Raw genomic sequence first — 15,109 nt, forward strand, 5'->3', positions numbered from 1 at the left:
CTGATTATCAAATCTCTCATAATAAATAAATGGCACTCAACTAATCATTGTGCTGATTGATTGGCTGCAGTGTGGCTGAGGGTCGTACAGGAGCAGCTTGGTGAGAAAATAAAGGATTACAGGTAATAATCTCTCACACTGTAAAGTCAGGGGGTCATTAGATCTTAACAAGCAACATGTAGAAGTGTGTGAGCTTTGCTCGGCTTTACAGGATCCCTTTAACAGCATCAGAGACACTCAACCTTTCAAACACCCATGAGAACACAGAGCTACATGAGCTATATATATATACATACATGTATATCACAATATATATATGTAAACAAAATGAAAATGACTCCAGATGAAAAATACTCCGGGACAATTAGGAGATTAAATGATACTAAATAACATCCATCATCCTAAAATGACTCATTGTGTACATAGAGGAACACATATTTGTCCTTAAAATGTCTGCAGCCTGTAAAGAATATCTGTAATGCACATGTTTTAAAATGTGTTTAATCTGATAACTCTACAATGGAAAAATAAACCCATTCGGCAAAAAGAAATGTCATTGTCATGGTTTCTGCAAACCAAGGGATACGATGAATGTCGACGTCTCTAAAACAATAATAGTTTCATATCAGCCTCGTAGGATGCTTCCCACGTTGTTAACATTGTGAAATAAGTGGTTATGTTTAGGAAACAAAACCACTTGTAAGGTCAGAAAAAGATCATGTTTGTGTTAAGATAATAACAACTTAAGGAAACAATGTAAGGAGGTAACGTAACAACTTAACAACTTAATGTAACAACTTAACGTAAACAACGTAACGCAAACAACGTAACGCAAACAACGTAACGCAAACAACGTAACGTAAACAACTTAACGTAAACAACGTAACGCAAACAACGTAACGCAAACAACGTAACGCAAACAACGTAACGCAAACAACGTAACGCAAACAACGTAACGTAAACAACGTAACGTAAACAACGTAACGCAAACAACGTAACGCAAACAACGTAACGCAAACAACGTAACGTAAACACAATTCTTCCCATATTAGTTAATTTTTTTTAAATATTTTTTTAAGTAATGGGTACTCATTGTATTATTACAGTGTAAACAATGTGACGTTAAAAGAGAACTTATACTTTAACTATTAGCAACCAGGTACATTAATATATTTTATTTACTAACATAATGTGTCGACATTTAAAAACTGACTAACAGTCTCCACTGACCTGAGCAGGCTGATCCATAATGCTGTCTGAAAATACAGCCACTCTTAGGACGGGCATTACACATTACACGGAACTTTACACTTTTCTCTAGAAGAGTCGACAATCTCTGTATTTTTTAAAATCATTTATGTTTTCTGTGTTAGAGATATACAGAATGAGATGATATTGACTTGTATGAGGATGTGATTAGCCTCTGCACCAAATTAGTTTGTTTGTGAATGAGAATCTGAATGATAACCTTTCCAATTATTGTTTCCAGTGTTTTTACTGGGAAGTTTATTTACCTCCCAAAAAATATTATCCGCTGACGTTTTTCCCAATGTATGTCTGTAGAAAAGAGCATTTTTAGGCTCCGTTGGATTACATGACGAACCCGTGAATTTTAATTCCACTGTTTGGCCACGATGTTAAATTTGCATCAAAGCCCAATGCTCTTCCTTGGGGCTTGATTGACGTGGTTCGGTAGTAACAGAGTTACATTATGTACTTAACTTATAATAAGTCAACATGTTGACTTTTGGTTTCACACGGGACATGACCACAAGCCTCTAGGGTGGACGTCCTGTGTTTGTTCGACCCTTCCGTACCCGTCTGCCTCCTCACGCAGACTTTGTCTCTCTTCGTAACACCACACCTGACTTCCTCCTTTGCTCCCGTCGTAACTACTACAGCCACTAGAGTCTCCGCTTAACGAACAATGTAGTTATCGGTCGTAAAAAGTTGCTTTCAAAGTCGATGAGGACGACTTGACCAAATCACATTTTCATGACCCCAAATATAGAGTCTGAAGTGTCCCACCGGGCAAATGAGAGTTTCAGTGTTTCAGTGGTTGTTTTGGTAAAGTCAATATGAACTGCATCAAAGACTAACTATCTCGTGTAACCTTTCTACCCTAACACTGTCTTTACACTCCAGTAATCAACTGAAACAACCAATCAGAACGTAGCAAAGGAAGGTCCTACGAACTTGTCTTTTTGCAGATAGATGTCTTTACATTAGAGTCCAGAACGGAGACATTAAAGCCGGTCTGTTTGCCTCTGGCCTTCAGCAGGTAGAGCGGGTTCTTTACTAATTGGAGGATTGGTGGGTTGAAGTGTCCTTCACACTTCAAACCAAAGACGCTGAACCTCTTCATTGTGGTGTGTGATTCATCAGAGTCTGATGGGCAGGTGGCACCTTGTGTGAACCATCGTGTAGGAGGAGTGTGTCAGAATGGGCCAGAACAGTCCGTTTTGTTTTTCCAGCTATAATGGCCCACATATCCTCTAAAATGGGTATAAACCCAGTTCTTATTCAAATAAAAGCAGTATATGTTAACTATTTCAATAAAGCAGTTCCTTCTAGATCAAATAAAGGGAAAATAAAGATGGATTTGTCTGGTCCTTATTCTCAACACAAGAGACTCAGTTGACTAAAAATAATATGTTTCACTGTCCATGAAATGTGATTATACACAAAAAGGGAGAATGATAATCAGAATGGAGAGACAGACCAGAATAATGTGACTAAAATACACTTTATTATAGGATATAAAGCGTTAACAACACAGTATACAGGATGGATAGATGGATAGATAGATAGAGATAGAGAGAGAGAGAGAGATAGAGAGATAGATAGATTACATGGACTTTAGGAAAGATTTATTGATCCCAGGTTGTTCACTCGTCATCCCTTTGACTAAACACAAGCAGCGGTACAGTGTGTTACACCTTTACACATGCTCTGGGCTGCACGGGACAACAAGGCCACAACAGAGACATCCTGAAAGATATACACAAAGAGAGACTGAGAGAGAGCTCGGAGAGATGCTAAAACCTCCGGGTGGCGAGGTGTATCGTGCCAAGGACAGAAGAAGACTCATTCTTGGGGGCTGCTGTCCAAGAGCTTCTTCCTCCACTTATCGAGGGGGAGAGAAAATAATTCCCTCTCCATCCGTCAGTCGTCCTAAAATGGTTTCCATTCCGGTTCGTCTCCACGCCCAGCGAGAGGGGGGGATCTCATGAGGAGCGCTCTCAAATGAAAGAAGAGCTGCTGGATTGCAGCCACCAGGAATAAACCGTTTCCATTTGTTTTTCAGACGATGCCAAAGTGGGCCAGATCATTCAGCTCCATGTCACCAAACGCCTCCCAGGGGCACACAACCTCCGCATCTGCAGGAGAGGAACAAAGGTCAATGGATCTTTCCTTTATCGACTACTTTAGACTGGCTTGTTGCTCGTCAGTCATTGCTTTGATTGATAGTTACCTCCAAGGCCATCCATCCCTGGGACATCATCGAATCTGAGAACAGGACAGAGACTCCATTATCCTCCAGTTGTGATTAACCCTTTGCAGTGGTGTTGTGTCTTTTCTTTTCTGGACTCACCCCTTCTGTCCCGCTTTGGGAGCCTTGCTCTTGAACTGCCTGGTCTCCTTTTGCTTGAACTTGGGGGGAGCGGCCTTGGAGCCTCCGGGTGCTGCTGCTGCATTCATGTCTATTAAAAAACAGCAAAGATTCAGAAGAAAAAGCAGATAAAGAAACAGAACAAATACTGAGATAATGATGCAGGGTGTCAGTTTTCATAAATGGTCTCCACACATCGAGCACTTTACAATTTCAGGCTCAACAATTTGATTTTGTGTCTAATTCCACAGCAATGCATTTAAGAGAAGATGGCCTTATTGCTCTCTTGACATGTGTTGAACTTAACTTACAGAAACTAAATGCGTGATGGTGTGTCAGCTGAGAGCCTCACCTGCGTGGTGGTTTTCTGGGGGTTTGGATCGGTGAAGAGAAGCTGTCTGGAAGTGCTGAGCAGCGAAAGAAATGCAAAACAAAGAGAAGGTTCTCTTTCTTTCTGCAGTCTCTCTGTGTTCTCCTCCTCGGTGTCGGTGTTTATATACCAGCTGTGTTCACAAAGCTGTTAATAGAGATGAGAGCATAATCTAATAATGAGCACGAGAACAGCCCGTACCTGTGGTGTTTGACAGACATGAAGCATTATGGGTCATCGTGAGCTCAGTGCTCATCTCTGAAGTCAAGCTCATTAATGCAGCTTTAAGTAGAGGAAATAAAGAGGGATACACAAACAAGGAGAACGTGTGCATGAGACATTGGGTGGATAAGTGTGCGCTAACAGATACAATGGTGAATAATAGAGGAGAAGAGACATGAAGAGAGTTGAACAACGCCCTACTTTAAAGTCTTATAGTTCCTTAAGATTGTAAATAAGTTTTTGTTTTTGAGAATGATTAAATTAGGAGAACCACCATTTATAAAACTTCAGCCAGCTGACCTTCTGTACTTTCTGAATGTTTTGTAGTAGCGGAGATTAGATCAGATTTGATTGGATTAGATCGGATAACAGGTTAGATCTCAAGCAATAAGATCAACCTACTGTCATTAATGGATTACTGGACAGGCCTACCGGGCACAAGCCCAGGGGCTCTGGCCTTCAACGAAACGTAGAGAGACACGTAGCAACCAGGAAGAGACGCACAAATGATCACAAAGAAACATAAAAGACACAAAGAGACACAAAGAGACCCACAACGACTATGAAAAGGGGCAAAACATCCACAAAGAGACACAAACCACAGAAAGAAGCACAACAGTGACAAACAGACACAAAATGACCTCAAGGAAACAAATCAAATTCAAAGAGATGCAAAACCACAGATAGATGTATGACGACTACAAAGAGTCAAAACAACAACTAAAGAGGCTTTTAAACTCTACGGTCTGTGTGTCTTGCTCCTATGTCGGGGAGGTGTGGGGCCTTTTGCTTGTGTCCATTGTCTCATGATCCGTCTTTACCTGATGCAGATCAGAGCTCACATGCGACAGACTACAGACAGTCTTTAAAGTTTTACATTCAGATGTATTGTCCCAGACGGAGGTTTGTTTTCACAGACATTACAACATAAGAAACATACAGACAATACATAAGGTCTTCATGCACACACTCAGTATCTCAGCTCACAGCAGAGTCAGCGAGGTGAAGTTTGCTTCAGGGACAGAACTCCTGCTGAGGCGAGCTCTCCTCCGTTCTAAAGTCCCGTATCGCCGACCAGAAGGTAGCGACGTGAAGTGTTGATCGAGGATCTGTCGCTCATGTCGGAGAGATTGAATGTGGGAAGGCGAGAAGGTTTTGGAGGCAGTACGTGTGATGCTGGTGAGTTTATTCATGTTGGAGATGGTTGACATGCTGACCTTCTGTTTCAGGTCAGTGAAGGCGCCACACTGAGAGGACAACATGACTGACAGCAGTATGTGTGGAGCGAGGTGGTAAGCGTTAGGATTGGATTACACTTGACGACCTGAATTATGAGGAGGTGATGTAATCTGCAACCCACGGATACGTCGCTTTGTTACTCAACGACTATTTTGATGCGGATACAGAAAGGACTCCACAAAGTACAGAATGTCAGACATTCCTCAGGTGCAGCTGCTCATTTGTGAGAATTTCATGCCTTTCTGAGTCTTATTTGATATTAAATTCAATATTGTGGGGTTTTGGATTGATCCTTGGGATAAACAATTTGAAGACGTCAACCTTTAGGAAATTTATATTTTTACTATTTTTTGACACTTTTAACAATTAAAGCTAGTGTGGGAGATTTATTTTATTGCTATATTTGTTAAAATTCTTTCTAATCGCGACAGCAATCGATAAATCGAATGCTCTGAACGCGGCCTGCCTGTCAGTGCACTCATTCATGTTATCATAATGTAAAACTGAATCAATTCGTCAATGACAGGAAAGTAACTGGCAACCATTAATCATTGTCAAGTAACTTTAGATGTTAAAATGCTAATTATTGTGAGGATTATCGATTGTTTTCGGTCGGATTAAACCAGATAATTGAAAACATCAGCTGGGAGCTCTGAGTTCAGAGTGTGATGAGCTTCTGAAGGTCCAGATGAAGCGTCTGCATGTGTGAGCACTAAAATGCTGCTCAGGCTCTGGAGGGATGTGTGCAGTAAATGTTGGATCTCATCATGGGCGAAGCTGTGGCGCCCTCTGGCGGAGCAAAGACAAACTGCCTCATGAGAGCTTGAATTGATCCGTGAAACAACAAACAGATGAGCAACGAGTTTAGAAAAAGACTTTATGTGACAAGTTCAGGTAGGAAATATTAACAAGCAAAAACATACAAGTGTTCATTTTCAGTGGCATTGAAATTCATTTGAATCTATTTCAAAGACATTGTTATTTTATTTTTACAAAGAAACTGGCAATGATTGGCTTATCGGACACACACACACACACACACACAGACACACACACACACACACACACACACAGACACACACACAGACACACACACACACACACACACACAGACACACACACACACACACACACACAGACACACACACACACACACACACAGACACACACACACACACACACACACAGACACACACACACACACACACACAGACACACACACACACACACACACAGACACACACACACACACACACACACAGACACACACACACACACACACACAGACACACACACACACACACACAGACACACACACACACACACACACACACACAGACACACACACACACACACACACACACACACACACACACACGTTTACTTTCAGTTCATGATGATTGTTTCCTTCATAAATTCTTTAACGTTACTTCATCTGATCTGAAAAGATAAAATCCTAAAACTGGAGGAACAAGTCTTCTCTTCTTCATTGTCCTTCCTCTTGAACCGGAGTACTTTAACACCGTGGTATCAGTAAACTTCTTCTGCGGCTAATTATAGTCACTTCAAACCATCTGATGACGTACAGCCCCGTGGCTGCTGTTGCTCCATGATACCAGCATTGCTGAGGTAGACGTCAGTGACGGGCAGGTTTATCTGGTCCGGACCGCCGGTCTGCAGGATGAACTGCTGCAGTTTACACTGTCTCAGCTCTTTATTCAGCTCCTCAACCATCTCCTGTCTGCCCTGGATGAAGAAGGGAACACATATATTACCAACAGCACAGACTTCAGGTACATATCAACATATTAACCCTCCCAACATCTATTCCTGTCCTCAGTACCAGCCGCCATTGAAGGATTAATAGAATCACATGAAAGGACCAAAACCAACAGTGAATGGATCCTGATCACACAGACGATCTGCTGTATCTGATGCCTCTGAGAGACGACACGTCAACTAATAGATATGAAACGTCACCCGTTGATTACTGACGTTAAGATGATTTTCATTTTGTCTTACAGCTTTTCTGAAATGTTTTGTTTGAATATGTAAATGAGGTAATATCCTGTTAAATATGTATTCATTGTCATACATTTCTAGAACATAAATCTGAACATTGGATGAAGCCATAACAAGTCAGGTTCAAATTCTTGTTTCATTTTGTTGACATATTAGAGAGACTTTTGGTGAATTTATGAGAAAAAAGTGTTAAAATAAATGTTTTCTTTCCTCTAGTCTGAAAAAAGACGAGTTATGAAATAAAAATAGACCAAAATCTCTGAATTGAACAGTGCATAAAAAACATTGTTTTTAAAAACTCATCAGTGAGCTTCACTGTTGTTGCTTCATCAACATAAACACACAATGTAGTTTATTCTGACTCAATCACAAATACTCTCGAGAGCACCAAATGTGGATTCATCCGCCGCTGAAAATAATCCCCAACAAATGCACTATTTCCTCTTTAAACACGACAGTTACCAGCTGTTTTAAAAATGACTGACAAAAAAATAAAACAAAACTATATATTTGTGACCTAGTTTAAAGACTTAAATCTTCAGTGGGAACCGATGCGACACATTTATTTGTGTCCTTGGGCTGTTGAGTTCAAGTGTCCTTGGACAGATCACTGGATGATGGAGGAGTCATACCTGCAGCTTTTCCTCCTTTGTCTGTAGATCTCTCTGTGTCCCCGACAACGCTGCCTCCAGATCTTCTCCCTGCTGCCGGCGGTAGTGGAGCTCCTGCTTCAGGGGCCTCAGCGCCTCCTCCGGCTGCCGAGTGTCCGCCCGAGAGCTCTGTCTGTGGGCTCCGAGCTGCACGTCCCGCTCTAGCTGTGCAGAACGAGCTTGGAGCTCCTCGATCTGATGACCGTGGTCGTCCATGGATGAGTGTAGCTGCTGCAGACGTCTGTGCATATCTGTGGATAACAGTGGTTCAGTGGTTACATGTCTAGTTGTAGAAAAGCCAGAGGAAGAACTTGAACACGATTTGAACACGTTTACCTTCTTCTCTGTCCATCTCTGCCTGTAACTCTTCCTCCCACTTGTTCCTGATCATCAGATCTGCCTCGCTCTGCCTCAGACGCTGCTCCAGTTCCTCCAGTTCCCCTTCGGCGACAGGACTCAGACCAGGAACCTCCCTGGATGACCTCTCCCGCTCCCACACCTCGGCCTCTCTCTCCAGAGATTGAAGCTGAATCCCCAGATCCTGCAGCCTCCTCTGCTGCTGCAGGATCTGCCTGAACACCTCCTCCTTGGGGGAGTTGTGAGGGTCTAGGAAAGAGACGGGGGAAGCTCGGGGTTCTGGAGAGGCTCGGGGCGACGGAGACCGGGCCCTGTTTGGTTTAGTCCTCTTGGGGTGTGTTGAGGAACCCAGACTGTGCGGCTCTGGTTCTTGGTGGTCTTGACCATCGCTGCGGCTGGGACCGGTCCTCCGCAGGACGAACTGGACCTCCGCGGCCAGCCGTCCCAGCTGAGACAGATGCTGGAGAGGACAGTCGTCAGCAACTAGCTGTCTCTCCTTCCCTCGTAGCTTCACGATAAGAATGTAACGACCTGTCTGACCTGTGGAGAACACAGATAATAATATTTAACAACCGACAAGCAGCTGAATGAAGAGGGCTGAGTTTAGCTCATGTAAGCCAGAGTATTTGTGTTTTCTAGTACAAAGAGTATTGTAGGAAGAGTCAACTGAATATTATAAATATGTTGCTCGAGAAAAAGCAAGAATACAAGTTACATTGGTATCATGCTGCTGTTTTAATTTGTGCTTTGTGTCTTCACTCGCAGTGTTCACAATACAAATGCATCCTGCAATACAAAACTGTAGGATGAAGTGGAACCCATACTATTCAGAGCCTAAAGTGAAGATACAAAACATAAAAGCTTTTCCAAAGAGTGGCTCCAGAGAAAAGGCTGCATGGTCATTAAAACCAAAAGTTTAATGTTTCATTTAGTCATTTCATGTTTGTTACAGGAAAGCTAATGAATTTTCCAGAAAGTAAATGTAAATCAACATTTTGTAAACCAAAACATTTACAAAAACATGTGTTTATTAGACTCACCGAGTGATTGTGCCAGAGCGATGACGACATCCTGGCAGGAAGTGTTCAGTGATAGGCCACACACCACTCTGACCACGCCCTCCACCAACACCTTCAGCTCCATCAGCGCCCTGCGAGGAGACAGACGGACGCGTTACGTCAAACATAATCAGTGAATGCAATATAAAACCAATGTGTCATATGGATTCATTGAAAGAGCAAGCTCGGTTATTTTATTGATAAACAGTCAATTTCATTTCTAGAAAATGTAAATCAGATGAAAAAATGACCATTTAGTCGACTGCTACTCATGTGTACAGAAATACAAGAATAGAAGCAGAAGCTAGCTGACACTGAGTAACAAGTGGGGAAGTTTTGACAAACGTAACCAGCTTCAGTCACACACTTAGAGCTGATTTTAGACGTCCTTTGGTGCTGAATGCTGTTTTTATGGTGAATTTTTTATTTAGCCATGTTAACTTTGTTTGTTTCCCAAGCTAATAATGCTAACGCTAGCCGAACTTGTCAGTTATACTTAACTCTTAAGCTGTAAGTAACTTTCGCGCTGTGTGTTTTGTTAGTTTGTGTTAAAAGAATTGAGCAGCTCGTGTTTCCTGCGGTCATGCTCAGCCGTCTGGGATGAAACGGTGAATTAGGCCACAGTGAGGAGGGATGTGGCTCAGGTTAAATGGACACTTGACCTCCGTTACATGAGAATAGGAGGACGGTAGACGGCAAACCGGACGACGTTATGACTTTAGTGGACGAGAGCAGGACCGTAAAATCTGGTGAGAGCGGCAGAGAATACTGGCAACGTCACCGGAAGAAGCCGTTTCCATCCACAGTAAGAAATACTTCAGCTTTCTTAAATAGGGACTATTTCTTCAGTATGAAATATTCCCATGAAAACTGTAGACAGTTAATTATTATGATTGTCTAGTTCCCTCCATATATAAAATATGTACATTTTTAAATGCCAAAAATGAACTTTCATCCACCTTTAAAGCGTCTAAACCTGGAAAAAAACACCACATCTGTCTGGATCGAAACCAACTAAAGTTAAATGAACTGATGCTTTAAATATTCACGCACCTCCATGAAGCATCAAGTAAAAGAACACAATAATAACTCAAATGATTAATGTACATCACTTTAAATATGAGGTCTGTATTTCTGACAAAAACATTTTATTTGAACTAAAGTTTCTAAACATTGAAAGTTCAGTGATGATTTATTCATAAACCCTAATTTAAAAGAAAACGTGTTTTGATTGTTACTACCGTCTTCTATCCTGATATTTACTTAAATCATCAGAAAGTGCTGTGTCAGCAATAATGCCACTTCCTGTGAGACTTTTTGATGTTTACAAAGGTTTTGTAAAAACACAGATTACGTTCAGTGACACGGTGACATCACTGGTGATATCGTCCGAATAACCAAATGAAAAACATCATTTGTAAATATTTTGGTCACACTTTCTATGACGCCCAGTTCTATAATGCACTCTAAACATACTTAAATGTGTTATAATCTCACCATAACACTGTATAATTATAGTTATAAGTACTCAGAAATATTCATAATGCTTTATAACAATAATCATAACACTTTATAAAGCACATTGCAATGACTATAATGCATTATAAACAATGCGTTATAAAATAATTATACTATATTATAACTATGGGAATTATATTACACTATGATCTCAATTATACAGTATTATGGTACTTGACCTTATAAGTCATTATAAAATGCCTCATAATGTGTTATTGTTATCGTAATAAATATGTATGAGTGCTTATAAATATAATTACACAGCTATAAACAGATTATAATGCATTGTAAGTATGTTAATAACTCATTTAGACATTGTTTTGACATTTGATAGAGACAGAACAAGGAAAGGTAACATTTCATTCTGTGTGTTGATATTATGATTATTTGAGATTATTGCATGCTGTAGAATAACAGACTCAGATTAGATTAGACCAGCTGCTCACATGGAGCTCTGTAACCTTCCTCCTGAGTCATACAGCCTGAGAGTGAAGACAAGTGTCCGATATCTCTCTCAGGGTGTCAGTACAGACCAACCGACACGTTCAGGAATTTACTGACTTATTGAATTGAAAGTGAGAACTGTGAGACAAACAACGGGCTGTTTGAAAGAAGCCGACTCACTCATGAGAAGCGTCCTCTTCCTGTTGGAGCATTTCTCTGATCCGCACAGACAAAGGTGAAGTAACGGAGGCTTCACTGCTGACTCCCTACACTCAGCATGAGATGAGAGCTTGAGACTTCATCAACCGTTCACACCAACACAGCACTCTCTGTTACAACTCTGTGTGCAGTTTCGGTAAACAAAACTCTTTATGTGCGGAGTTAACTATTAACTAAGCACATAAGTTATTCAGTTTCAGTCGGGCTGAAACCTACAGGTTACTCTAACCAAGCACTGACTTCACTAATCACATGAGGTGTTAGTGGCTCATTAGCAGACTTCCCAGCATGCAGCACATATAAAACATTTAAAAAAGAACAATAAAATGATGATGGAGCGCTGGAAATCTGGATGGCAACTGCAATTCCATAATGACTGCCCTCTGTTTGTATGTTTGTTTATGTCATTGCATCGGCTTCATTCATGAGGCAGCCCCCCCCCCCACACACACACACACACTTTTTGGCGGGGTAAAAAGTGGGAGGGCTTTAAATCTGAGCTACAGAGGACTGTAACACACCTCCACTGATAACAGTTTCTGTTGGATGTCATGATCGTATTAGTTTGAAATTGATCGGTACGAGCACACTTCATATTTTGTTTTACGAGGACTAAAGATGATTGATTTTTATATAGAAATATGAAAAAGTCGACTATTTTGAAATCGTTTGCATAAATTGTTAAATAGTTGTACACTGTGACCTAAAAGAGTAATTTCATCTCGAATAAAAACTTAAAAATAATCTCCTCAACATCTTGAAACCGGCTCAAAGTGTTTTTGTTTAGAGTGGGTTTATTTTCGTTGTGCAGTAAAGATGATAACTAGATGATACATTTATTGTAGTGCTCTTAAGAAGGTGGAAGAAGATGTGATTTAACTCTATGCTGCTAAATTCTGCCTCTATGTGCAAACTGATATGAAGCAGCGCCTCAGAAGACTCTGAACGTATCTGCTTGAGACATTAGGACCCTCGTGGTTTGACAGACGTGTGGAGGTTTGTGTCTGTGTGCAGGAGGAGACACACCGGTTGGCTGAGAGCAGGAATGTGGAAGAACACGCTGACATTCCTGGAGCACTGAGACTCCACCCACACATACCTCAGTATCACCATCACACAGTACTCAACAGAACGTCCTCCAAACATTGGAAACTACAGAAAGTTATATTCTTCATGTGGATAATCAGGAACTTCTCTCATCTTTTGAAAACATTTATGAATTGAAAGTGGTCACAGTGCTCCTCAGCTTCCAGGTAGAAAAACACAAATACGTTCATAAACCTTTCTCAAATGGAAAACATCAACCTGCTCAGATTTAGTTTTACTCTTTAAGAGTTTCATTGTTGAGTGAATGAACCGTATTGTTCTCACTGCAGCTCAAATCAACCAAATCTCTTTTGTCTTCAGTCCTTAACTTCTAGAATAAGACTATTATCACAGTGCTTTAGTGTAAATGTTCACGTGCAACTTGTTTAGTTTGCTTGAGTTTATCTGCACCTTTACTGGTTTGTATGTCTTGTCTTTAGCTGACAGTAAAATCCTTTGAACCTAATTTAAAGTATTCTGACAGTGAAGTGAAGAAGCTGTGAGGCCTTTATGTCCCAAATCATACTGATTATGAATTAAGACAAATGAAGGTAAAGATGAATATCTTTTCATGCTCGAGTCAAACACTTAATATAAATATTTTAAACAAACTAGTCACAGAAATCAAGAATGGAACCTTTTCCTTTCTCTTCTTCAGGAGGTTGTAATGCGCGGCGGTTGGACCAGGTTTCAGGGTCTCTAGAGCTCAGAGAGGAATTCAAACACTCACCTGTTTCAAGCTGCTCTCAGTTTCATTGATGCTCCTTTCTCACTGGTGTGTGTTCAGGCTGGAGGAGGAGGAGGAGGAGGAGGAGGAGGAGGAGTGAAGCTGTGGAATGCAGCCTTTCTGGATGCGCTGCATGAGAAGTGATGTCACTCTGTTGTGGGAGGTAATTAACTTCATGTACAGTTTTTGGATTTCTTCCACTTTCATCTTTCAGAGGATTTTTATTTCCTTTTTCTCCTCCACAGTTATCTTTAGGGCAGAATCTACATCTTACTTTTAGCGTGAGGTGAGATCATAACACATCTTTATTTTTTCCTTCCATTCCTTCATGTAAATCCCCAAACTCCTCTGGTTGTATAGAAGTCTATGAGAAAATGACTCTACTTCTCTCTTGATTTATTACCTCAGTAAACATTGTAAACATGAGTTTATGGTCTCAATCTCTAGTTTCAAGTCTTCTTCAATACAGCATGATGTTCATTTAGTACATTATGGTCCATTTAGAGTCACACAGACCATAAAGCAGGGGATGCTTTAGGGCGGGGCTACACGGTGATTGACAGGTCTCTACCACGGCGTTGTCTGTGTTTTCGTCTTAACAACTTTAACTCTTTTACTGTGTGTTTTCATTATATTAAAGTTGTAACATTGTCAAACATCTTATTTGCTGTGGGTTGTACTCTGCTCCACTTTCTCGTTTTACTTTTTGTTGTATAAAACACAAGATGGCCGCGGCCAAAAGGCTGAACTCGAGGCTTCAAAACCTCCACAAACCAAAGAGTGACATCACGGTGACTACGTCCACTCCTTAGTGTATATACTTTCTCTGCTTGTGATGTATTTTCCTCTGTGATACTGCTATTTTTGACTGAAGTAAAAGGTTTGAATACTTCCTCTGTCTCTCTAAACAATGATGTCACCGTGACACGGAACCCCGGCTCCTCCCACTGTGAGTAAAAGATATGAACTCAGAGGAGTGGCTCCTGCCGCCGCCCTGTTCTTCCTCCAGCATTCCTCTCTGCTAGTTATGTGCTCATGTTTGTATGTGTGTGTTCTGAGGATTAACAACTCTGCTCAGCTGGTTTCTGCTCAGACACACACACACACACACACACACACACACACACACACACACACACACACACACACAGACAGTATTGAGGAGAGCCGCCAGCCAGCAGCAGGTTTCACTTTGCTAGGATGAAGATGATGGATGGCAGCATCTCAGCAGCAACATGTGCATGAATTAAATTACACATCAAAGGTCCCGCCCCTCATTAGAGGCCGTTAACTACTCAGCATATCGCAGTATCGTGATAATATCGTATCGTGACCTAAGTATCGTGATAATATCGTATCGTGACCTAAGTATCGTGATAATATCGTATCGTGACCTAAGTATCGTGATAATATCGTATCGCGGGACCTTTGGTGATTCCCACCCCTAGGCTATATGATAGCTGGTGTTCTGATATTTATACATACTGAGGCTATATGCTATACTGAGGCTATGCCTGTGCATTCAGCAGTGAGCAGAGCAGCAGAACATGGCTGTATGTGAGGACTGCAAAATGACTTACTCAC

At 41.1% G+C, this 15,109-nt stretch overlaps 2 protein-coding genes across 2 annotated transcripts; both read right to left on the reverse strand.

Annotated features, from left to right (window-relative positions):
- Positions 1-3,303: 3,303 nt before the first annotated feature.
- On the reverse strand, positions 3,304-3,702 carry LOC142934255 (retinal cone rhodopsin-sensitive cGMP 3',5'-cyclic phosphodiesterase subunit gamma-like). The gene is made up of 3 exons (XM_076078765.1): positions 3,596-3,702; positions 3,476-3,510; positions 3,304-3,380 (listed from the first exon to the last, which is right to left on the reverse strand). The coding sequence occupies exons 1-3, from the start codon at positions 3,700-3,702 to the stop codon at positions 3,304-3,306; spliced, it is 219 nt and encodes a 72-aa protein (XP_075934880.1).
- Positions 3,703-7,004: 3,302 nt separating this feature from the next.
- Positions 7,005-9,616, reverse strand: LOC142934140 (ras association domain-containing protein 7-like). Its single transcript, XM_076078559.1, has 4 exons — positions 9,514-9,616; positions 8,453-9,013; positions 8,099-8,367; positions 7,005-7,190 (listed from the first exon to the last, which is right to left on the reverse strand). The coding sequence occupies exons 1-4, from the start codon at positions 9,614-9,616 to the stop codon at positions 7,005-7,007; spliced, it is 1,119 nt and encodes a 372-aa protein (XP_075934674.1).
- Between the last annotated feature and the right edge of the window lie 5,493 nt (positions 9,617-15,109).

This window comes from Anarhichas minor, unplaced genomic scaffold (genome assembly GCF_050575085.1).
Source record: "Anarhichas minor isolate MPS153535 unplaced genomic scaffold, ASM5057508v1 ptg000067l, whole genome shotgun sequence".
NCBI classification, from domain to species: Eukaryota; Metazoa; Chordata; class Actinopteri; order Perciformes; family Anarhichadidae; genus Anarhichas; species Anarhichas minor.